This window comes from Salminus brasiliensis, chromosome 2 (assembly GCF_030463535.1).
Source record: "Salminus brasiliensis chromosome 2, fSalBra1.hap2, whole genome shotgun sequence".
NCBI classification, from domain to species: Eukaryota; Metazoa; Chordata; class Actinopteri; order Characiformes; family Bryconidae; genus Salminus; species Salminus brasiliensis.
This window is the reverse complement of record NC_132879.1, coordinates 51,669,193-51,693,552: the sequence shown is the minus strand read 5'-3', so window position 1 is coordinate 51,693,552 and position 24,360 is coordinate 51,669,193. Positions and strand designations below refer to the sequence as shown.

General features: G+C 41.4%; 1 protein-coding gene across 11 annotated transcripts in view; it reads left to right on the top strand.

Moving 5' to 3' along the window:
• The window catches only part of grip1 (glutamate receptor interacting protein 1), a 396,612-nt gene that overhangs the window by 363,763 nt on the left and 8,489 nt on the right, over positions 1 to 24,360 (top strand). For 5 of the 11 annotated variants that reach the window (XM_072673118.1, XM_072673122.1, XM_072673123.1 and 2 more), the window contains exons 16-23: positions 1,040 to 1,185; positions 7,605 to 7,809; positions 9,019 to 9,158; positions 10,213 to 10,398; positions 18,476 to 18,644; positions 22,365 to 22,403; positions 22,710 to 22,821; positions 23,515 to 23,559. In XM_072673118.1, the coding sequence (XP_072529219.1) occupies positions 1,040 to 1,185; positions 7,605 to 7,809; positions 9,019 to 9,158; positions 10,213 to 10,398; positions 18,476 to 18,644; positions 22,365 to 22,403; positions 22,710 to 22,821; positions 23,515 to 23,559 (1,042 nt within the window). The remainder of the gene's footprint in view (positions 1 to 1,039; positions 1,186 to 7,604; positions 7,810 to 9,018; positions 9,159 to 10,212; positions 10,399 to 18,475; positions 18,645 to 22,364; positions 22,404 to 22,709; positions 22,822 to 23,514; positions 23,560 to 24,360) is intronic. The other 6 variants (XM_072673117.1, XM_072673124.1, XM_072673114.1 and 3 more) reach the window with 6 other exon arrangements.

The window sequence follows — 24,360 nt, the reverse complement described above, 5'->3', positions numbered from 1 at the left end:
TGTGACCCAACCGATGTAAAGTCCTATCATAGCTCTTATCATAGCTAGTTTAACAAGAACAAATGTAGGGCAGAACGGCTAATAAATGCAGACCGTCTTATAGCCTGAAGCCTATTATATATGATTGCAGTCATGTAAAAACCTTGTATCTCCAAAATGCATCTTTACAGCAGAAGAAAAAGAAAAACTTTAAATGAAATTCAATGTGAAAATGTTTTTTGGAGCATTTCTATTGGTCCGTTCATCATGACATTTTGCATGACTATGATGATACACTGGTATATTCTGAATGGGATATGGTATAAGATATAAACTAATTTTATTATTATTAATATTATTATTAGGAGTAGTATTAGTAGTAGTAGCTTTTTATTATGATTTATTATTATTATTATCATTATTTAATTCGTTAAAATTAATGTACACTTCCATACATACACATTCATATAAATGTGACAGTTGGCGCAGTGTAGGATAATGTTGCCCTTCCTCTGGACGACTGCAGTTTGATTCCTCATGGCCCTTGGGCAAGACTCCTAACTCTACAGTCATCTACCCCTGTAACTTGATTCAAATAGAAGTCAAATGCATATGAAGACATATTATCCAATGCTTTTGCTTTATTCTACTGATGCAGTGAATAACAACTGGCCAAAATATAGAAAACAGATAACTGAAGGGAAATAATCTCACCACACAATCACATAATTCCATAAATTTTATTAGCATCTTAGCTGGACAGCAGGGGGCGCTTTGAGAACTGTTACTGGAACATGAGCTGCTGAATGCTTTCTTTCTCTTGGCCCACTTGTCGAACCATCTCCCTGAATCAGCACAAGCTTCATGTAAATGAGGCAAAGTGAGACGTTGCACTTATAAGCGACGTTAATGAGTTGTGTCCATGTGTTTCTTTCCATGCAGAGCAATTTGCACGTCTTTCCACGTGCTTCAGTTTGCCCTTGTTTTGATGCAACCTTCATGAATAAGTGTCAATGTCTTTATGCGTCTCATTACCTGTGATACATGTGGTCTTGCTCAGGACGGGAACTCTGGAGCTGGGGGATAAGCTCTTGGCCATAGACAACATCCGCCTGGACAACTGTTCCATGGAGGACGCCGTCCAGATCTTACAGCAGTGCGAGGACTTGGTCAAGCTCAAGATTCGCAAGGACGAGGACAACTCAGGTACCCCTGGGGCTCTCAACACACTCACACACACACACTCTCAACACACACTAGGCAGTCTTGGATTGGAGATGACGACGTGCCTTCAGTGGACAACGCAACACAGTGGACAACGCAACACATTATGATATTCTAGGAAGTGTTCAGTATTTTAAAGGCAAGGTTTTTCTGAGCTATTTTTAGCTTATGCGTGCATTGAAGCACATGTAATCACCATTGTTGGAGAATTTCCCCTCTTATAGACCCCACAGTGGCCTCTGCTGGCAGCTCAGTGTTTCCTGTAACTGTAGCCGCCATCAGCTAGAATTTACTGACATAAACATAAACATAAAATTTTACATATCCTAAAAGATTCATCATCAGCGAATGACGATCTTGGTTGTTGTAGTGAGTCTATTTCATATTACTGTTCTTTATTTTTAGTACTTCTTCTGCTGAGAAAGGCTTTAATTACCTTCTTTAATTAACTCTTCTAATAACATTTAACATCTTACTTAATTTAATTAGTTGAATTTAATTAAAGGAATTAATTAATTCCTTTGAAATGATTGAAAATAAAATGCTCAGTTAGGTGTTGGTGTACAAATGCTTTCAGGCAACAGCTCCCTAAATCCCTCATCTCACGCATATTAGTAAAAGTAACATATTAAGTTTAACCCTTATTAGATATGTTATTACTCCTGTGTTTTGCTATATGATTTACCTGTAATTACAGAATGAAACATTTAGTTACATAGTGCAGGTTCCCCCAACCTTACAGCCCAACCTTATAAACCTCCAAAGATTCTGTACATTTAACTGACCCAGGCCAGACAATTTCTCAAAAGCACCCTAGTGTTTAGATAGGCTTAACTGGTAGAGAGAAAGCGCTCTGTGGGATGCTCTCTCGACCATTTGTGAATCAATTTTTGGGCTAAGATGTTAATGCAGGCAGTCAATGTAATTCATGGAGCTGATCATATTGCCCATATATATATATATATATATATATATATATATATATATATATATATATATATATATATATATATATATATATATAGTTTATCATGTGGGTCCAGACCTTTCTGTATTGGTGCATCTCTAGATTTACATTCAAGGTAGGATGATCAAAATGTAATGCTATTAAAAATATTTGTTTTAATTTTTAAGCAACAAGAAATGAAGTAAAGCAAATAAATATATTTGTTGTAAAATGTATATAAAATAATATTCTGATCTAATGAGCTGCTTCCTGCTGTTCACAGGCCCTTATCTTATTGTGATGCAGGCAGTTGCTCAGTGTTCAAAACTACTGTAGACGCCTGTGATATTCATGCTATCTATGATAATGATCCTATATTACCATATTTACCATATTCACTTTAGTGATACTGTTACACCTCTACGTCCTGAAGGAGAGAAGCAATATCCAAACAAATGTTTCATTGATGGCTGTTTCTAATACCGGCTTGTAGCAGATATGTAGGCACTGAGGCAGCCACTCCAGAGGTGTGTGTTTACAGGTCCGGCTACTGTCCAAGAGCTCCTGCTGTGTTTTTTGGCCCTGGCTTGGCCCCCTGCTCACACTGCCTCTGCTGCACTGCAGCAAGTTCTCTGCCTCCCGCTATTCTTCCCTAATCTCTAATACTGTTACCATTGTGCACACAGAGGAAAATGAGTTTAATCAGTCCAATTAAACGCTTGCTTGCTTCAATTAGCCAATTAGAACTCCCCTGAGTGCTTCCTCTCTGACTGGGACTGGAGGTGCAGTGAGCTCACAGTAGCATTCTGGACTTCTGCTAGTTCATGTATTGATGTACAGACCTCATAGTCAATACAACTATTATTTATAATTTATAAGATTATTAATTACATATATGGCACAGAGTTGGATATTGGCAGGTTAATATAGGTTACAAAGTAAAAGGTGTCATTGAGTGTTATTATTTGATGCATTAAAATTTTATGCAAATCCCGTTTTACAACCCTGTTATTGTACCTCAGAATGAAACTTCTGATTTTCCTTTTGCAGCGGACTTTTGAAAAATGCTGCTTTCATTGGCTGGTTTTAGCTTTTTTAGCTAATAGTTCCATATAACTCAACACTTTACTGGGTTACATTTACATTACATTTCTGGCATTTAGCTGACGCTCTTATCCAGAGCGACTTACAAGGTTACTCGTATTACAGAGGTGGGCCAATGTAGTGTAAGGACTCTTATTGGTGTAGCGCGGCATCCAGACTGGGAATCGAACCCCGGTCTCCCACAAGGTGTGGTAGCTCACTGGCAGGTAGTGGTGTTATCTGTTGCGCCACACCAACCCAGAGCATAGCATCTGTGCGGAGAACCACAGCATAGCATCTGTTCCGATTGGCCCTTCTACCTTCTCTTAGCATTAGCTTTTAGCCTTTGCTTGAGGTTCATAGTATGTCACTGTACTGAAAGTCTTGTTATTCTACTATGCCAAAGGAACTACTGCTTTTCTATTCTAGGGCAAGAACCCTTAGAGCTTGTTAAGCCATAAGATTCACATACACGTGTCACCAGCAACAAGAAAGTATGGTGTAATTTCATAAACTGTTTCACCCTCATAGCTTGTTAAAACAAGCAGAGCATTTCTGTCAGGTACAGATTCTAGACTTTTCAGTACTGCAGCATCACATTTGTGATTGTAGCTCAAAGCACAGAATTTTTATCATGATTAAAATTGACGGTGTTCTCAGTTAAAAGTACATCGTTTTACATGTTTAGACAAAATACATTTAACCTGTCTAGACAAAATCAAAAAAAAAAAAAAAAGTGTCTTTGCTAGTGGTAGTTTTTGGAACAAAATTGCTAGTTTTGGATATTATTGGTGTTGAGTTGTTTTTTTGTTTTTTAACAAAAAAATAATTTTATTTAAATTTATAGACAGACAATTTATTATAGACATTATATTTTGGATTGTATGGGATTCTCTCATCATATATAAGTAGATACAAGCAGAAAAGGTGTAGATATGTTTATGGTGCTTATTACATTGAGGAATTTATACAGTCAAGCATACCTTGATGACTTGTGTTATATGTGTTATATTTCTTTCCATTTTAAGCGATGATTTTACTAAACACCCTCTCTTCCAGTTAAGAGGATACTAATACTAAGACATTTTTGGGAAACTTTTGAGGTTGGTTGTGGGGGCATAAGGTTGAAAGCCCCATACTGTGTAATAAAATATGTAATACTGTCTTCTGTTGAATAGTATAGCTCACTTCTAAGAGTTAAGCTGAATCGTTAACTGACAACATACGGAAGACACTGAGGGTACTTTGATCTTCATGGGATGAGGGCACAGGGGAGCTGCTGCCTGTAAGCATTTCCACCCCTACTGTCAGATCAGGCATCAGTCAATGGTTGTATGCTGTCATTTTCAGAGACAGGCTCTTTAGATGGGAGGAAAGCTAATAGGGGAATAAGGTTCCTTTGCTTATTCTCCTCAGTAAATCATTAATAACTAGCGTGACGTTTGAACATGCAGTCAAATAATTAGATACATGAAGAAAGTGTAAGCTGCACTCCTTAAACTAGTAGGTACTAAATGGCTCTGGTTTGGATGCACAGTTCTAGGATGACCCATTAATTGGTATGGAGAGGTTCTTCACACTTCCTCAAATCTCATTTACAACAGTGGCTCTTTAAAGAAACATCCTTTGAGATTTAGAGAAAGTTCTTCAGAAGAACAGAAAGGGAATCGCTCCAAAAAAAAAGAAACTGTGGAGTTTCTTCTGAGTGTAAGTTATCTCATTATCATCATCATCATCATCACTTCATCAGCAATATACACGTTCTTCTCACCATTATGAGTTAAAGGCACACTTTCCCTGCTGCAGTTTTCCTGAGCAGAGCAGTGGAGCTGGAGTCTTAAGGTGCCGTGAGATTTCCCTACCTCATTAGTATGGTTGAGAAGCGATGAGATGGCTGACCCATGAGGGAATCTACAAACCTGCTTGCTCTCCCTCTCACTCTCTCGCTCTCTCTCCTTAAATTTCCTGTTCCATCTAGACAAGCATAAAATTCACTGGTTGACCTTTGCTATCGACGGAAAGTGTTGTGTGGTTATGAGCTCCTGTGGAAAAAGGTCTCCTCTTACTCCTCTCTGTAATGCCAGCTCATATTGAGCCAACATCCTGGCCTCTGTTGCACCCTTTATAAAGGTTCCTTAAAGAACCATGTTTAAAAGGGAGATTTGTTGATGAACCCTTTTTAAATAGTTATTTAAAAACATATACACATAAAGGCTCTACACCCATTTAAGGGTTTGTCCTAGAACCGTTCCATTATGTTAGAGATCTTCACATGAACACCGCATGTACTTAACCAGCAGTGCCCAATCCTAGTCCTGGAGAGTTCAGATCCAACACACCTGGCTCTAGTGTTAAGATAGGCCCCAGAGGCCATTAAAACATGCACTACTGATTAAAACATGTTTTCGCACTCCAGTGAAAAAGTATTTCTATTGGTCTTTTCCTCCAGAATTATTTACACAGTGTACAGAATCAGCTACAGGGTTCAAACCATGGAGAAAACTATAAATACATAGTTTTCATTTCCTTCATTTTTTAATTTTAGGAAGTATTAACTGGTATTTATTCTGTATTTATTCTGTGTAAATTTACCAATAGTTATGTGGAAATGTTGAATTTTTGGGGTTTTACTTGTTAAAACAAAAACTAACATAAAGCTGATGTTTTTAATATATTTTTAATATATTTTTCAAAATTTTTAAATCAGCTGCTCAGATGCAGAGTGTACTTCCTTGCTGATCTCAGAGTGTCGTTTTAATTGTTTTGATATGTAACAAGTATGATCTGACAGCATAAAATTAAGCTATTTTTCGTTGTGTTTTTGATGAACTGCTGCTGTGGAAAATACAGCAGGTATGCTTCAAACGTCAGTCACGCTGTGTCTTTACTCATCGAAAAGGACAATAATAAGCTCTCACCGATCCAAACCCTATTCTGAACGCAGACACATTCTCACCAACAGAATCCAGGCTCAGCCAACATGAGGCATATTTTATGTCATCGGTTATGTATTCATAGAAAACACATAACTGAATGGAGCTGTGATGTGCTGCTAGTTTGTAAGTTTATAAAGCATTTTAGTAAGGGAAAATGGATGGGGTATAGCATTTGCCCTCAGTAAAATAACGTTACAAATGTAGACGTGTCCAGGGTGTGTGTGGCTGGTTTAACCAGCTGATAATGGCAGCATCACACCCAGAGGAAAAAAAAGCAGTAAAATAACCTGAGTCTTTGATTTGCTCAGATATTGTAAACAAACAGTGAACAGATGCTCATTTGTATGAAAATCTAATCCAAAAAGCCCTTAAATAGAGTTTCAGTATGCAGAAATGACGGTGCCCGCTGCTGACGTTTCTGGGTCTGCGTGAAAGTGGTTGTCATGTCTGAATACTGGTGTTAAGTTGAAGACGTTGGCCTGTACACACATTTCCTTTTCTCCCCGTGTCTGCTCCCTGTCAGGCTACGTAATTATTCCTCCAGTTGACTCTGCCTCTCCACCCCATCCCCTCGTTTTTCTCTCTCCTCTGTCAGGTCCGTGGTGTTAGGCACTATTGCTGCTCCTTTTGAACCCAGTGATGGGCATGCTTTGGAAAAAAGCTGTATTTCCCCACACTTTGTCTTCTGGGAAATATGCCAACATTTTCAAAAGCAGTCTTGTATTTTTGCTCTGTATTTTTTCAGTGAGGTTTTCATTTTCGTCCTTTATATACTGAATGAGTTCCTTTCATTTTTCCAGTATCCAGAATATTCCATATTTTCCCAAATATTTTCTTTTCAAGCCTTTCACTCTCCCTTCTCCATTTAGCTTTTTACCTTGCCTTTTGATTTCCTTTCCTACTCCCTTTTTTACACGTTACCTCCTAAATCCTCTTATCATTTTCCTCTCCATCAACTAGGGATGCTCCAATCATTCGGCTGTTGATTTCCTAAAATCAGCCGTTTTCCGCTTGACTCAGCTGACAGTTTCTAAATTAACACCAAGAAGTTCCAGTATTACATAAGGGAAGATGCCTAAGCCAGATTTCCCTTACGAATGGAAAACAGTACCAAAACATGGAGGTTTTACCCTTTAGAGGTTTCACCATGAGAAGATTAGCTGTTTACTGTTGTAGCATGTCATCAGCTAAAGTATTTAACTCCACACTAGATCTAACTAGACCTTCAAAAGCTCTATACCAACAAGAACATGGAGCGTAGAATGCAGTAGCTCTGGGGGGGGAAATAGCACTGGGTCCAAAAAGCCTGATTGGAGGATCCCTACCATCAACCCCACCTTCCTCTTCATTCCTATACCCCCCCCCCCCCCCTTGCTCTTTCTCTCTGTCCGGTGTTGTGAGGGCTGTCTCCGTTCTGCTCTCTGCCCCTCTGCGAGGTGTCCTGCGTGCAGACCGTGTTGATATGGACGCCCGTGTGCTGTTGGCCTGTGTTGCAGACGAGCAGGAGAGCTCTGGGGCCATCATCTACACAGTGGAGCTGAAGCGCTACGGCGGCCCTCTGGGCATCACCATCTCCGGCACCGAGGAGCCCTTCGACCCCATCATCATCTCCAGCCTCACTAAAGGCGGCCTGGCCGAGAGGTACAGCTGCCTAGCCCCCCAAAACAAGCCCAAAATGGGCACAAACACCGTTTTGTGGCCCCAAACTGTGACCTCACAGTTTGACGATTGCGATTGTTTATGAACCGATTCAGTGCATCGTAGTCTGGCGTTTTACTGCAGTTCAGTCCTTCTGAGTGGCACAATCGTCTAAGTGCACACTGTGAGTTCGGTCCCCTGTTATTCCGTGGCCATCTGTGTCCGGGAGTCCAAAATAGAAACATTACTGTAGATTGTTTGATATAAATTTTAATACCGAATACATAAACATGATCTATTTACACAGTGTAGGATTTATTTGGGGGGAGATATAATATTTTAAATATGATGATTATTATTATTATTTTTGATTATTATTATTGATTATAATTGATTCCTGATTTATTTGGACAGTCTAGAATAGACCTCAGACAACTAGTAGATTATTAAATTTGATTGTTTTGTTGTTTTGTTTATTTGTTTTACCCTCCAAAGGAAATACATGTATCAAGATGTATGCCTAAATTATTAAAATAGCTTTCTAACACATAAATAGTAAATCTGCTTAAATGTGAATTTATTTCCAAAACTAATGGTAACATCCTGCGTCTGGTGTATCAGGATTATAACCTCCCCACACAAAAACATTTAAGGGAGTAGTACCACTTCGGCTCCTGCAGATGGCATTGCACGAGGATGGTCATCAGCTTCTTTCGCCCGTTTTTGGGCACAATTCCTGCCACTGCTGGTAGAGCAGTATGACCGTATGCTTCTATACACCTGCAGGTTAAGCTACTTTCTTCACACTGTGGTCTTTGGCCACGCCCAAAAGCAGTCACTCCTTTTAGCCAATCATTAACATCTGCTTTGCCACCCGTTTTTCACACATCCAACGTCACACACCCAGCGGGTATCATCTTCGTGCAGCGCCATCTGCAGGAGCCTAGCATCACTGCCACCTTAAATACGCAAGGTGACAAAAGGGGGCTATTCTGAAGGATCTTGCGGAAGGTTTAGATTCAACACTCCGTAATGTCATGTCTTCACTGTTATTCCAAAATATGAAAAATGGAAACAATGGCAAACCATTCAGTGAGTAAGCGTGTCTAAGCTGTTGTGCAGGGATTTTGATGAAAGTCTTAGCGTTGGTGCTCTGGAGGGTTTCACGGTGTGAACTGTATGAATGCTGACGGGGCTGTGTGCTGTGAACAGGACGGGTGCGATCCACGTTGGAGACCGCATCCTGGCCATCAACAATAACAGTCTGAAGGGCAAACCTCTGAGTGAGGCTATTCACCTGCTCCAGATGGCTGGAGAGTCCGTCACACTCAAGATCAAAAAGCAGGGAGAGCGTGAGTACCAGAGCTTTCACACCGCCATACTCTCTCTCTCTCTCTCTCTCTCTCTCTCTCTCTCTCTCTCCCTCTCTCTCTCTCCTTTTCTCTCTCACAGTAAGAAATGGTTTACAGTCTTTGTTCTTGTGACAGCAACAATATAAATAACTCTATCAGAGTATGATAATTACACTATATGGACAAAAGTATTGGGACACCTGCTTTATAGTTTTTTCTGAAATCAAAGCTATTACAAAAGATTTTATCCTGCTTTTGTTGGAGTGATTATCTCTACTATCCAAGGAAGAAGGTTTTCTGTTATTATTGCTGTTATTATTTGATTGCATTCAGCGACAAGCGCATTAGTGAGGACAGGATGCTGGATGGTCACCATTCCATCTCATCCCCAACTCCCCAACTCCTCCCAATAGTACTGGATGGAGCACCATCCAGCATTCCAGAGAACACAGCTACCCTCAATGCTGGGTGGCTTTGTGTACCCCTCTAGTCCACACATGGCATCATGTTTATCTGCTCCAGAGAGTCCTTTTCTATTGGCAGTACTTCTCTACAGGCACTAGACAAGCTGTGTGTGTGCATTTGCCAGCGATGGGTGCAGTTTAAAGCCGCTGAATGCATTCATTAGTAGGGGTGTCCACAAACATTTGGACACCTTCATTTAAGTGGCTAAAAAGTAATATATTTGTGCCTTGTTAATAATTGAAGCTGTTCTATTGTGTCCTTGTCCTTGTCAAGACCATTTTGCTGATGCACACGATTGTTTTTTCTGGATTGTTTTGAAAATATAAACATGAACAACAACAAAAATGTGTGTGACAGATTTCAGCTTTTAAGTTTCCTGTGGAGTGTGCGTGAGTCACTGTACAAGGTTAACTAACAGTGCTTTGCTGCTCTAGGGGGGGAAACATGCCTTTTATGATGTGATATTTAAGATGATGTATTAAGAGCAGTACCCCTAGGCTCAGTACCCTTTCTCTCTCTGTGTGTGTGTGTGTGTGTGTGTGTGTGTGTGTGTGTGTGTGTGTGTGTGTGTGTGTGTGCGTGCATGCAGTGGTGAGTCCAAAGCAGCCGTCTGTGTCTGGACGTCTGGGTGAGCTGAGCGATGTGGAGGACGAGAATCAGAGCGGTCAGAAGACAGGCAAACTGTCGGACATTTACTCCACCACCATCCCCAGTGTGGACAGCGCTGTGGAGTCCTGGGATGGCTCTGGAATTGACACCACCTTCAGCACCCAGGGTGAGCGAGCCAGTGTGTGTGTGAGAGAGCGAGAGAGAGATTATGATAGGAGAGCCTGGGTTATTGAAAGCATTCACAGTTGTATTCAATCCTTAGTCTATTCTTATGACTCGTTATTTTTATGAAAACTACTGCATTTGTTAGGCCTAATTATTTAAGCAAATAGGAGTTATAACCGTAGGCCTTATCACCATGGGCAAGCTTCCAGCTCTATTAATTTTAATAAAGAGTGATCAAGTGTCTTTTGTGTAGTGCTCTCGGTTTAGAGAAATCTCATTTTGCCTTCACTGTGGTAAGGCCAGAGCCGTTTAATTGACTTTTTTTGTCAGAATTTATTCATTAGTATCAGTACAGCATGTTAGCAGCAATGATATGAATGACATCACCGCTAGCTAAATATAGCAATTTCAGATAATAAAAATCTGAAGCAAAAGAAAGTTTTCCCTTTTTCACTTTTCCAGGGCACTTTTTCCAGCGCTTGGACTTTTTAATTGACTTTATTTATTTATTTATTTATTTATTTTCCCCTTTCAGAATGTGCTAAAATATATGACATCACTGCCAGCTGGATTTTACTTTTTTAAACAATGACTATGGAAAACATGGACAGGACAGCGTCTCTCAAAAGTGCGGCAACCACAGGTCTAGCGCCTCTGCTGCCTGGTTGCAGTATTATGTGTAGCTCTGCCCATCCCCATATGTTTTAATGATACAACAGCCCATTTTCTATCTCCAGTGTCTCAATCCAGCAGTCTCTCAGCTATATCATAAGACATTCTTATATCACAAGGCACTTGGGAATGCAGTGATTGACAGCCAGGACCTGCATGGTGGTGCCCTTTCTGTTCATTACATGGAGTTGCTGAGTTATAGTGGAACTTATCCGAGCTGCACTCTTACTGTTGAACCATTTGAACCACTTACTGGACAAACTGGGTATCCAGGGGGGAAATCCACTCAGCTTCTGTACTGAAAGCTCAGTGAAGGCGGTCTGAGACACGCTTGGTCTGGGAGAAGGGAGTGGATCTACGAAATGAGTAGGCAGGTCTGGCTCAGACTTTACAGGTCTCCACAGCACAGAATCTGGTTGCAAATTTGACAACATGACGGGCAGTTCTGGCTTCATTTCTGTAGAGCGAAAGTGTGTCCATGTTTTCGACAGTCGTTTGTTTAAGATGATAAAACTGTTCCGCTGTGGAGCTGTTCCCAGCTCTTGCCCAAGGACTTCTACTGCTGCAGTGTAGAGGGCTTGCCATGCTAGGGAATTGAACCGTAGCCTGCCATGACAAGAATAGTGTTGTTACCCACTACACTGCACCAACCGACAATGAACATCATGATTCAGAGGTCCTATGGGTGCAGTGACCATGCAGTGACCTATTGTTCAGCCTTCAAGAGAAAGTAGCCATAATAACAACACTTCGTCTCTGGCTGCTGACCTTTTGTATAAGCTCAAGTCAGAAGACTGTCATTGCTCTCAATGATCCTCTGAATCGTGCACATCTGCAGTCATCTGCTTACATTAAACCGTCAGATTTCCTCTGAAACCTGCACAGATCTAATACAGGCTTTTATTCTGGAGTGTTTTCTCTGTGGATCAGAAGTATTTGACTAACACTAACATCCAAGGGCGTTGTTACTGAGGTGCCTGGGGTGGCCTTGCTTCTCACTTGGAAGCAAGGTCCCAGCAGATTTCAGACTTCTGCAAAATATATAGATGCCAGTGGAAATGTTAACAAAATGGGTTTTGTTTGGTGCTCTTATAATCCCAAAGCTTAAGCCCATTTCACACCAGATGGGAGACACACACACATCGAGTGCTTTGCAAAGGAATACAAGCAACAAATGTCTTTGTTTGTGTATTGCTTAAATAAACAGTATGTAGACAAAAATTGAGCATAGTGTTTTAATTAGCTGTTAGCAGACCATTCACAGTGACAGATGGCAAAAAGCTTATTGGTATTACAGCCAATTCATTAAAACCACCTCCTTCTTTCTACACTCACCGTCCATCATCTCAGCTCCACTTACCAAATAGGAGCACTTTGTAGTTGTATAATTACAGGCTGTATCCATCTGCTTCTCTGCATAATCTGTTATTGGCCTCCTTTCACTCTGTTCTTCAATGGTCAGGACCCCACAGGACCATAGCAGCTTTTATTATTTGGGTGGTGGGTCACTCTCAGCATTGCAGTGGTGGTGGTTGTGTAAGTACTGTGTGCTGATGCTGATACAAGTGAATCAGACACTATATAAACACTGCGTCCACTCACTGTCCACTCTATTAGACACTCCTACCTAGTTGACAGAAGACAGAAGCTCATCTGCTGCTGCACAGTTTGTGTTGGTCATCCTCTAGTCCTTCATCAGGACGCTACTCACAGGACACTGTATATTTCTAGTTGATGGACTGTTCTCAGTCCAGCAGTAACACTGAGGTGTTTAAGAACTCCAGCAGCAGCACCGCTGTGTCTGATCCACTCGTACCAGCAGCACAACACACTAACACACACTAACACACCACCACCACGTTCGTCAGTGTCACTGCAGTGCTGAGAATGACCCATCACTCAAATACTACCTTCTCTCTGGTGGTCAGTCCTGTGGGGTCCTGAGGTTCAAGGAACAGGCTGAAAGGAGGCTAATAACAGATTATGCAGATAAACAGATGGATACAGTCTGTAATTATAGAACTACACACTGCTCCCATGTGGTCAGTGGAGCTGATATAATGGACATTGAGTGTAGAAACAAGGAAGTGGGCAGTCAGTGTAAATAAATACTTACTTACAGCTCCAGTAGCTTCAGACGTAGTTGTTTGTTGTTATGTTTATTGGCCTAGATTGCATGTTTTTCCGAAAACGCTGCTGGAAAGCTGCATGTTGCACGCATTGTGCGCTTCATTATACGTTACCTTCATGTGCTAGCCGTCATTTTTCTCTTCTCTTTCTGGTTGGATGTAGTCTAAGTGGCTAGTTGGTAGTTATCAACCTGACATAGCGATGTCTCTTAATACATAATGCTTCATAACCCCCAAGCTCTTAACAACCCCTGACCCGCAGCCCTTTCCCACACACACACACACAAACAGCACTGGCTAGCACTAATAATTATATACAATCATCTTCATTACAGTACGACAATACATTATTAGTCTCGTCTGCCCTCTGTCTATGTGGGTGAGCATTTTGTTTTGCTAAGTGGTAAGCGACTGCTAATGTGCGACGGGATACGCATGACTATTAGAAGACCTCATATCAGTAATGTGTTTGAATTGCAATTAGTCTTTTCAGCAAGCGAAGGCCTCTCGTGCGAATCTAATCATCCGTCTCGCAGAGAATGGCGAGCAAGCAGAAATGTTGAGGAAGTGTTCATTTTCTATTAACTGATAATGGCTGGCATCATTATCCCCACAAAGGGACAGTGTTATGTTCTATAAACATCTTAAGGCTGTGAAAGACGGCAATTACATGTAGGTTTTGATAGCCCAAAGCCCTTAGCTACTAATTAGTCTGAGATTGTTGTATGAATTTGCATGTTTAGACTCATCACTGACCATCATACGTGAGCTAAACAGAAGGTCTGTAATTGTCTGCCTCATTTATTCTTGCTTATGTCATTCTAAGAGGTATATAATCTAGGCTTCTGCGGCTGATATTATTGACGTTAGGTGTGTGATGTCACCATTTAAGCAGATCTGTTTGAGATTACTTCACCAATTTGAGCTAGCTCCTTTAAACTACACTGAGAGGGCAAATCAAGGACAGATCTCATGACTTGTCATGGAACGTGGTGAGTAGGGATGTCCCTATCAGGTTAGAGAGCCTATTAAAGCTGAATATCTGCCAATAATCAGATTCCATTTTGTGTTTGTATAAATAATAGTCACACTGTTTAGATCAGATGAGCTGCTGGTTAATTTGTTCAGGAAAATCCTTTTATTTTAGTAGTTTAATATTTTATAATCCAGTCTGACTCTCCTCCCAGCTAGCTAATCCTAGATCCTTTACAACACTGCAGTCTAATCACGTCCTGTGTGTGTGTTTGTAGTGGTACACACTCTGGACTGATATCTCTTGTTGGTCTACTGGAGTGTAATAAGTGGTTTATAGTGGGCGAATGTGCTGTAATTAGGGTTTCTATAGCGTGTGGGTGTGCGTTTGTGTTAGCATTAACATTAGCCTCCACTCGGTTGGTTTGAAAACAAATAAAGGTGTGTGGTTCTCCCGCTGGTAAAACAGAGCGTTTCACTGATAGTTTCATAAGGGTTCAGATATTATGGTCTGTTTTCATGTTCCCATGTAAAATAGCTCCACACTGCAGACTCTCAACTCCTTTATTTACCTTCTGAGAACGTCCACACTGCTGCCGGCTCGGCAATAATGTCTGTTAATGGCGGAACAGGATTGGGATTAACATAGCCGAGACCTGATCCATTGGTCCTGATTCATTGGAATAGATTGGGACACCCCTAGTGGTGATACATCCATCATCAGGGCATCATCACTCTCTTATTGGTCCATATCCATGAGCTGTTGAGGCCAAAAGGCTCTATATTGTACCTTAAAAAAGGGTTCTTTGAAGTATAACATATACAATATTAGAGCCTTTTCAGAAGCCACATATAGCTTTTTAAATAAAGTTCTATAAAGAACCATCTACGAGATGTTTTCCATCATGGGGAACATCTGTTAACTACACAAATAACCATTTAAGGATTCGAAAGCTTTGTTGAGTGGACATGGTTCTGTATAGAACCATTGTTTTTAACCAAAGAGCCCTTATATAATTTCTGAATGAATAAAAAATGGACAGATGTCTGATATTAGTAATGTTAGATTTTTAAGAATAGCATTACAATGATCAGCTGTAACATTGAACATATGAGCATTTAAGGCATGGACTCCACAAGATCTCTGAAGGTGTCCTGTGGTATCTGGCACCAAGACATTGTGAGGTGGGGTCTCCACAAATCACATTCATGAGCCTTAAGTGTCTATGACCCTGTCGCCAGTTCATCAATTGTGCTTTCGGTAGGTACTGACCACCGCATACCAGAAAAACCCACAAGACCTGCCTGATGTTTTGGAGATGTTCCGACCCAGTTGTCTAGCGAGTTTGGTTCTTGTCAAAGTGTCTTGGATTCTTATGCATTTCCTGTCTTTTAAGAGCTGACCGTTCACTTGCTGCCTATTATGTCCCACCCCATGACAGATGCCACTGTACTTCTGTACACTTCACCGGTCACTTCACTGGTACTAATGTTATGGCTGATCAGTGTACGTCACATAGTGTTAGAAACCACCTAAGCGAGTCTGTTTGGGATCGCCTCACCACTAAAAAACAGTTCCTTTTAACTACACTGATGGGGGCAAATCAAGGGCAAAACTCATGGAATGTGGTGATATATCATCAGTGCTGCTCCTTGAGCAGCTCTGCTTATTGGTATCCATGAGCCGTTGAGGCCGAAGCCCATCTTTCTGCTCAGCCCACCTCCCACAGAGGCCTTAACCTTCCCCTCTAACGATTGTGTGTCACCTTCAATCAATTCTCACTTAGAGAGATGATAAATCTCACCCGCTGTACCCCTGATATATACCTCCTCAAGGCTGCCCTCTCCCTCTCTATCCGTAAAAAAAAAAAGAGAGAGACAGCCGCCTCATGTTAAGAGGTTTATACAGAGCACACCCCCCCACCCCCTAGGCACTCCTGCCCTACCTGCTTTTTGTATAGATGTCTGAATCACAGATGTTTACACAGGTATTCGAGACACGCACAAGAAATGGCAAAACTGCCTGCTAAATAATGGATGTGGTGTACTTGCCACAAGTCTGACACTATGTAGGACATGGAGGATCTCATAGGAGTCCATAGAAAAGTCCAGTAGAAGCCTAATTTTGAGCTGAAGGAAAAGGTGCAAATTAGAAAAAGTATGTGGACACCCTATCTGAAATAGTGGATTCATCTTTGTGAGACATTGTAACTGTATAGAGATGGCTGTGCATGGCTAGTAGAACTGGATGCTCTGGAGCAGCCACACATGATCTTAAGACAACTATACTTAGTGGTAAGTGTTTGCTGCAGTGGTATAAAGGCCCCCAATGTTGGGTTGAGTTGAAGCTTAGATACTACTAAACACAAAAGTCATTATGGAGACTTATACACTACACTTCCCCAAGTACTCTTGGAAGTCTGCGTTTCTGCCAGGGAAGGATTGTTCCACCACTTCGGTGCCAGGACAGAAAAAAGTCAGGATGCTAGTCTTCTGTCGATCTTAAAGGATGATGGGTCAAGCCAAGCCGTACTTAAATTTCAGAAGAAAGATAGACAGTCAGATGTCTGGAAACTTTTGGACATGGAGTGTACCATGCGGGCTCTCATCAAGGCTTAGTGCAATTACTTATGGTTTGATCATTTTCGTCCAAGCTGTTTTACTAACAGACTGCTTTGAGACGTCTTAGAAGTCTGTACCAATTGGACCTGGATCCTACATCTGGATCCCACATCTGGAAAGAAATATGTCAGTGCACTGAAGTGATCTGAGCCTCATATCTAATCCTAACCAAATCCATAGTCTCCTTTTGCTGTCCATCATCTAATCTCTAGCTTCCCTCAACTAGCAGACCTCAAACTTCCCTCAGCTTCTGTGATGGATCTAGACAGATTCGGAAGTTGGATGGAATCACAAATTTCCTTGTGCCTAGATGTTATCTCCTTTTTCATTCAGGGATTTTGAGATCTGACTTCAAAGAAAGCTTTAAACTGGATTGAGGAGCAGTGGTGTTAGTATGTGAAGCAGGTGATCTAGTCCAGAACATACTGCTTCTGTTCATGGTCATGTTCATGAATACTGATGGATTCTCTTGTGGCCATTTTCAGAGTGATTTACTGGGTGTCTCTAATGCACACCCTTAAAAAATGGTTCTTCAGCGGTTCTTTAGTGTAAGCAGTGGTTCTATGTACAATGGTTACGTGCCTGATGTCTTGTCTGTTCCATAAAGAACCTTTTAAATGGTTCAATATTTGATTAATGGTTCTATATTGCACCAAATAGGGTTCCCTAGTTGCTACAAGTAAAATATAAGAATATAAATAATATATATATATTTTATATATATATATATATATATATATATATATATATATATATATATATATATATATATATATATATATATATATAATTTTTTTTTTTTTTTTTTTTTTTTTTCAATATTATAAGGGGAGCCTTTTGGCTCCTAAAGGGTTCCACTTTGCTTCACACTGATTACACAAGTCACCACCCAAGAATTATTCTGGGCTCGTTCTGGGAAGGGGCTCATCATTGCTGGTTTGCTGTCATGCAGTAGAGTTCCCTATGGACTGTGGATCGGTTGTGCAGTTTGGAACATCACTTTTCTGCACACCTTTTTGCAAAATGCTAGAAGCTACGTTTATCTGGAGCCAATCTGGAAAAGATTTATAGCCATGCAGGTGCCAGGAGCAGATAGCTTCTACACGCGCAGCAGACCACACCTCAGTCTGCTTGACGCAAATGCTGGAGCTATTTCAGGAGGTCCACAGATTGCTCCAGAGCTCCAAAACAGCCTTCACACCTGACCAAACATACCCTCTCTCAGAGCCAGCACTCCTGGGTCCAAGTAAACAAGGTTATGTGAAAACTCCATTAGAAAGAATCTTATATTAATCCTCAAAATGGTATATTTTCAAGGGATTTTAACAACAGCGGAACCCTTTCTGGTGCAACGTAGAACCTTTTCTTTAGAACAAATTAAACTAGAGCTGTCTGAGCATTTAAATAGACTGACATTTACTAATAAACCCTGGGAAAAAGCTTTTTAAGGACTGTGGTATATAACCTTTACGTTATGTGGAGGTTCTGTAGACCTAAAAATGGTTCTACACACTCGTACCTCTCACTTACAAACTATATGAAGCATTTTTAAAGGAGCCAATCATCAAGATCATCTTTAGGGATTTTCTTTTAGCATTGTGTGGTGTGGGGGTGATCGCTAGAGTAACAGTGTTCTCTCTTTCTCTGTGTGTGTATCTCTGTGTGCATGGACCCGTGTTCCAGCCCCTACAGGCTTCCAGGCGTCTGGCTACAGCTTCCACAGCCACGAGTGGAGGAACGCCAAAGCAAGCCGGGGCAGTCTCTCTCCGGTCAGCAGCAGCCGTCAGAGAAACAACATCCTGCAGGACCTGGGCCTCAGTGATGATGAGTGGGACAGACCCACGGCTAGCGGGTAATTTACCACCGGCACAACCGTACACACATGATGCATAAGGTAGAGCAAGGGAACCTTTCAGGACCTGAAGCTCAGTCTGTATGCTGGAACTGTATTTGATGTCAGACTTAGCCTTGTGGTGTTAGTTCATGGGAGCAGGAAGTCCAAGTAATTTTAGCTTATATCCATTGATTCATTTGTTATGACGTTGATTCAATGTAAAGCAAAACTGCTGTTTTCAAATGATGTGAACGAAAAAAGTAATAAAAAGCAAATCGAGTTAGGAGGTTTTGCTATGACAGCAAAGTTAGATTAGCATGTGGGATTGTGCACTGACTGACAAGCTGAGAGCTTTTATAAAGGCTAATAGGCACTTCTAATTCAAGCACATTCAGAATGTCATACAAAGCCTTTCTCAGAAAAATATGTAAGTCATATTTTTCCCTTTTCTTCTCCTTTTTTCTGCCATTATAATAAGTTGAAACATCCCCAAGAACAGATTTCCTCACCGAACTAAACTGCACAGATGGCTAGCTCGTGTTTATCACAGATTTGAAGCTGAAAAGATAATTATCTGTAGTGAAAGAAGCTTGATTGCTGGTTTATGTTAAAATAAAACTGCTGAAGATATTAAAACCAATTTGAGAAGCAGCCAGCTTATGCCTTTCAGAATTCGAAGGCATTTTTTCTGAAGGGATCTTTAACTTGAACAGCATTACAGGAAATAATCTGAGGTGTGTAAATTGATCTTGGCATCTGGGTTTGCTCATAAATCTTCTGACATTCCGCTGAGAGTATCTAACAGCGATCTTTCGAAAGGAAGAATATGAAATGGAGTCAGAACATCACCAGCAGCGTCAGTGGAACAGTGAGGAGTTTGTAATTTACTGTGTTTACAAAATGCAGAGGTTTCACTGATACTTTGTCCAGTAAAGTGAGCAAAATAAATTTCCCACTGTCAGTCTAAATACATGCACCGATCAGCCATAACGTTAGCACCACTGACGGGTTTCCTGGGGAAAACCGTTGACTTGTCTTGTATTCATCCACAGTGGCAGGCAGGTCTTATGAGGTTTTTCTAGTATTAAGTGGAAAAAGTACCACAACCAGTAAACCAGCAACAGGGTCATAGGTACCTAAGACTGATTGATGCACATGGAGGCCCCACCTCACAATTTAAAGGTCACCACACCACAGGATGCCTTCAGAGGTCTTGTGAAGTCCATACCTTGAATGGTCAGATCTGTTGTAGAAGCACAAGGGGGACCTACTCTGTGCAGATGATACTGTGCAACTGTTCTAGATATCTGTGGAAATTAGAATTATATAGCTCTTGGAGAAATATGGAACCAAGCTTTGTTTTTTAAACTACCTCACAAGATCACAACTAATTTCTTAAAAATGAGAAATTCTGAGAAGTTTTTTTTAAATATATATACTGTTTTTATGTTTACCTGCATCTGTTCTAATGGAATCTGGAGTTCTTACAAGCAAAATATTTCAAATGTGCTAAAACATCTATATATCGCCATCACACAAAAGCCTTGCATCTCCAAAATGGCAACTTTACAGGAGAAAGCCTTTTTGTTCTTTACATAAACTTTCAATGGAAGTTATTCCTAGTAATTTTGGAGCATTTCAATAGGTGTATTAGTCATTACATTGACGGAAAGTAAAGAACAACTGCCAGATCCAAACTCTTTGCATGACAGCGACATAATGCTTGCCATCAAAGCTTCTGAATTTGGAAGAAGAGAGAACTTATTGGAGCATCTCTACATGTCAAAGGCTTAATCTGTTCAAAAGCTCTCAAAACTAGGTCAATTTTAGTAGATCCCGACACTTACTATAGTACTAAGCAGCTTCCTTATCTCTCTTTATCCTACTGCAAGAATCCCCATTGAAACATGAATCTAAAAAAGTATCTCAGATGAAGTCCAGGCCATTAACGCTCTTTTTAAAGCAGTGCTAATGGCATTGCTCAGCGGTGAGACACAGAGCACTGAAAACCATTGTGTAGTGTCTGAGTCTGATTCTGGAGACCTACCTTCGTGCAGAGTCTAGCGCCAGCTGTAATCTGCCACACTTGATCCAGCTGATTAATGTCTGCAGTGGTTCTTGATTGGCTGAATCAGGTTCATTAATGTTAGAACTGTAGGTAGAATTATTTGCCATTTGCTTTTCAAAGACTGAGCGAGGCATTAATACCAGTGGAGAACTTGGGAAAGTCGTTGTTATCTGAGTGTGTGAGTTGTGACGTACCACCATTCTTTGGCTACTGTGTGAAGTGTAGCAGAACAAATGGATAACTAATAATGGGCCTATGAGGAGTATAATAAATACCACTGTCCGCTTCAATATCACATGGGCATGAATGATTGGAACATCAATCATACCTGTAGTAAATAGACAGGCCCTATCAGCAAGCGATAATAACTTAATTGTGTTGCAGTAAGTCATTGTTCATTGCGATGTCATTAGTCTGTTGCAGCAGATGTACACACTGTGCATTCATCACATTCATGTACCAGTTGACAAGGACCAGGCAAAGCAAATTACTGGTGGTTATGATTGGATGATCATTAATGAGCACAGAAAGAGAATAAAGAAACAAAATGGTTCAGTCTGTTTTAAGGGCCACATAAAAAAGACATACCATTTATTTATTAATTTATTTTATTCAGATTTGGAACGAATGCAGAGGATTATTACATTACCTTGTGTTATGTTCAACACAAAAAATAGTTTTTTATTTTTATTCCTTTAACTGATTAGAAGTCCTTTTTTAAGAGCCAATGAGGGCTGTCCAAACGGAGCTGACCGATATTTAATATTGGATGGCTGATACTGATTTTAAGGGTTTAAAAACTCTGATAATTAATAATATTCTTAGATATAATTTTCATTATATTATTATATACTGTAATTTTAATATTTTGGTAGGTAAACTGTGTTTCATTAACACACACTGGTCAGCCATAACATTAGCACTACTGATGGTAAAGTCAAACACATTGATGGTCGTCGTCTACAGCGGCATCTGTCAAGGGGTGGATCTACATATTAGGCAGCAAGTGAACAGTCAGATCTTGAAGGTGTTAAAAGCACGCAAAATGGACAAGCATAAGGTTTTGAGCCACTGGACACGAACCAGAATGTAAACATCTCCAAAACATTAGGCAGCTCTTCTAGGGGTTTTCTGGTATGCAGTGGTCAGTACCTACTACCTAAAAGTGGTCTAGGAAAGGACAACTCGTGGAAAAAGTGACAGGGCCATGGTACCCTAAGGCTTGTTAATGCAATCCATGAAGGCCCCACCTCTTAACTTCCAGGACTTGATTATGTCTTGTTGCCAGATACCACAGGACCCTTTCATGGGTCTTCTGGAGACAATGCCTCGAGTGGTCAGATCTGTTGTGGAGGCAGAAGGGGGACCTACTCCAGTATTAGGCAGGTGGTATTAATGTTATGGCTGATTGGTGTATATGACAGTTATATATATGACAGACTCAACTGGGATGTTAAAAATCAGATAAACAGCAGACATGAAATAAAATATTGCATCGCTAGTGGTCCACGTTATCAGCCAGCCGATATATTGGTTGAGCCCAACTCCAAAAAAGTACCTTAAACTTTGCAGCAAAGTAGATCTCCAGTAGAAGGGTTGGTGACCATTGCTCTAAAGCAGATGTGTGTGCGTGACCCTGTTGATTGAAGCTGCCTCTCCATTACCTGCAGAGCCGCCACGCTGCCCACTGGCCTTATCTCAGACAGCAGGTGAGGCTCAGTGCCTTGTGCACCTCCTAGTGTCTGCACCGCTTCCCAAATGGCCCCTCACCCCATGCCACCACTTCCCCGCGGGCATCACCGCCCGGCATAACTTCACCATCTGTGTGTAATCAGCTACACTGGACAGTGTGTCTCTTGTGTGTCTGTTATTTTTCGAGCCCCGCCTCCACTGCCAGTGCCTGCACAGCCCCATTGGTCGTCTTCAGCGCTCATCACTGTGGTGCCTGCCTGCTCATTGGCTGCTGTGGTGAGCGGTGGGCAGAGCTTTAATTGTCCTCTGCTTGTCTTTGGCAGGTTCACCGTAGGCCATGACGGGACGGAGCCAGACCAGGAGGAGAACTTCTGGTCACAGGCGCTGGAGGATCTGGAGACATGCGGCCAGTCTGGGATCCTCCGGGAACTTGAGGTAACATACTCACCAACACACTCTCATAGACCCATAATTCATTCTATCACCTAGCTATGTCCATTCTTGTCCTTTAGCATAAACAGTGATGAGAAGTCATGGCTATCTGTCAGTACAACTCAGTTTACCACTATACCAGTGGTTGCTAATCCTGGTCCTGAAATACTCCTCCAGTTTCCTGCTCTAACACAGCACCTTCAGCTGAAGAAGTAAGCCTACTTTGCATGTGCCCACGGCCCTGACCACTGGGAAACCGTCAAGAGAACCTTCAAAAATCCAGAGAAGCCATCTTAGGGAAGTGTGGAAGAGTGGCCACAATTAAGGAGAGGAACAGCTAATGATATAGGAGTGCCCAATCCTGGTCTGGGTGGTCCATCACCCTGCTAGTTTAGCTCCAATCCTAATGGAAATACATCTGATCCAGGTAATGGATCATCTGAATATTAGAGGCAGCTGTGCTGGATTGAAACTCTCCTGGGTGGTAGCTAGATTTCCTCGACCTGGATTGGACACCTGGAGCCCTGTTTTTCCAGATGTTCAAGCAAGATTCCTGCCAAAAACCCAGGACCACAGGACCAGGGTTGGCAACCAGCACACTATATGCACCCCCAACACCCATCACCACCCACCCCCCGTCCATACACGCATGTCGTCACATCTTTAGTTTTGTGTAACTGCTCCTTCTCTTTCCAGGACAAGCCAGACAGGCTTCTGACTAAGAGAAACCTGGCCATCTTGGTACCCCTTTCCTTTTTTGGGCTTCCTCTCTGCTTGTAGCGCTGTAGCACCCTGGTGCTCTCCCTGTGCTGCTGGGCTCAGTGTTTCACGCTGGGGGCCTGCTGGGGGGGTGGTGTGTGGTGTGGTGTGGTGTTGTGGGAGGGGGGGGCGTTGTCCTTACATACAACCATTACTGGCATCCACTTCACATCCTGGGGGTGCATTCAAAAGATAGAAGCAACTAATGAATGCAACAGAATATGTCTTTGATATATGTCTGTCAAAGTGGGAGAGCAAATCTCAGCTTCTTAAACCTGTGAAGACATTTAGGTCTACCATCAGCTGTCAGAGCTCGTGATTGATGCTGTTTCTTATTCTAGTCAGCCTCTTAGAATATGAGGTGACTCACTTGCTTTTGCTCTCATATCACGTCGAATCAGCATTTGCTGTGATTAATTCTGAGAGCATTTTCCGAATACCAATGGATTTGGCTTAAGATATACACTCACTGAGCAATTTATTAGGAGGACCTTAACACCTACTCATTCATGCAATTATCTAATCGTCCAGTCATGTGGCAGCAGTGCAATGCATAAAATCATGTAGACATGGGCCAGCAGCTTCAGAATCATCCCCATCAGAATGGGGAGAAATGGGATCTTGAGCATGGCATGATTGCTGATAATAAAGAAAAACATCCAGTGAACAGCAGATCTGCAGATGAAAAAAAAGCCCTGTTAACGAGGAGAGATCAACAGAAAATAGTCAGACTAGTTGGAGCTGAAAGAATAGCAGATGTAACCGAGATAACCACCCGCTGAT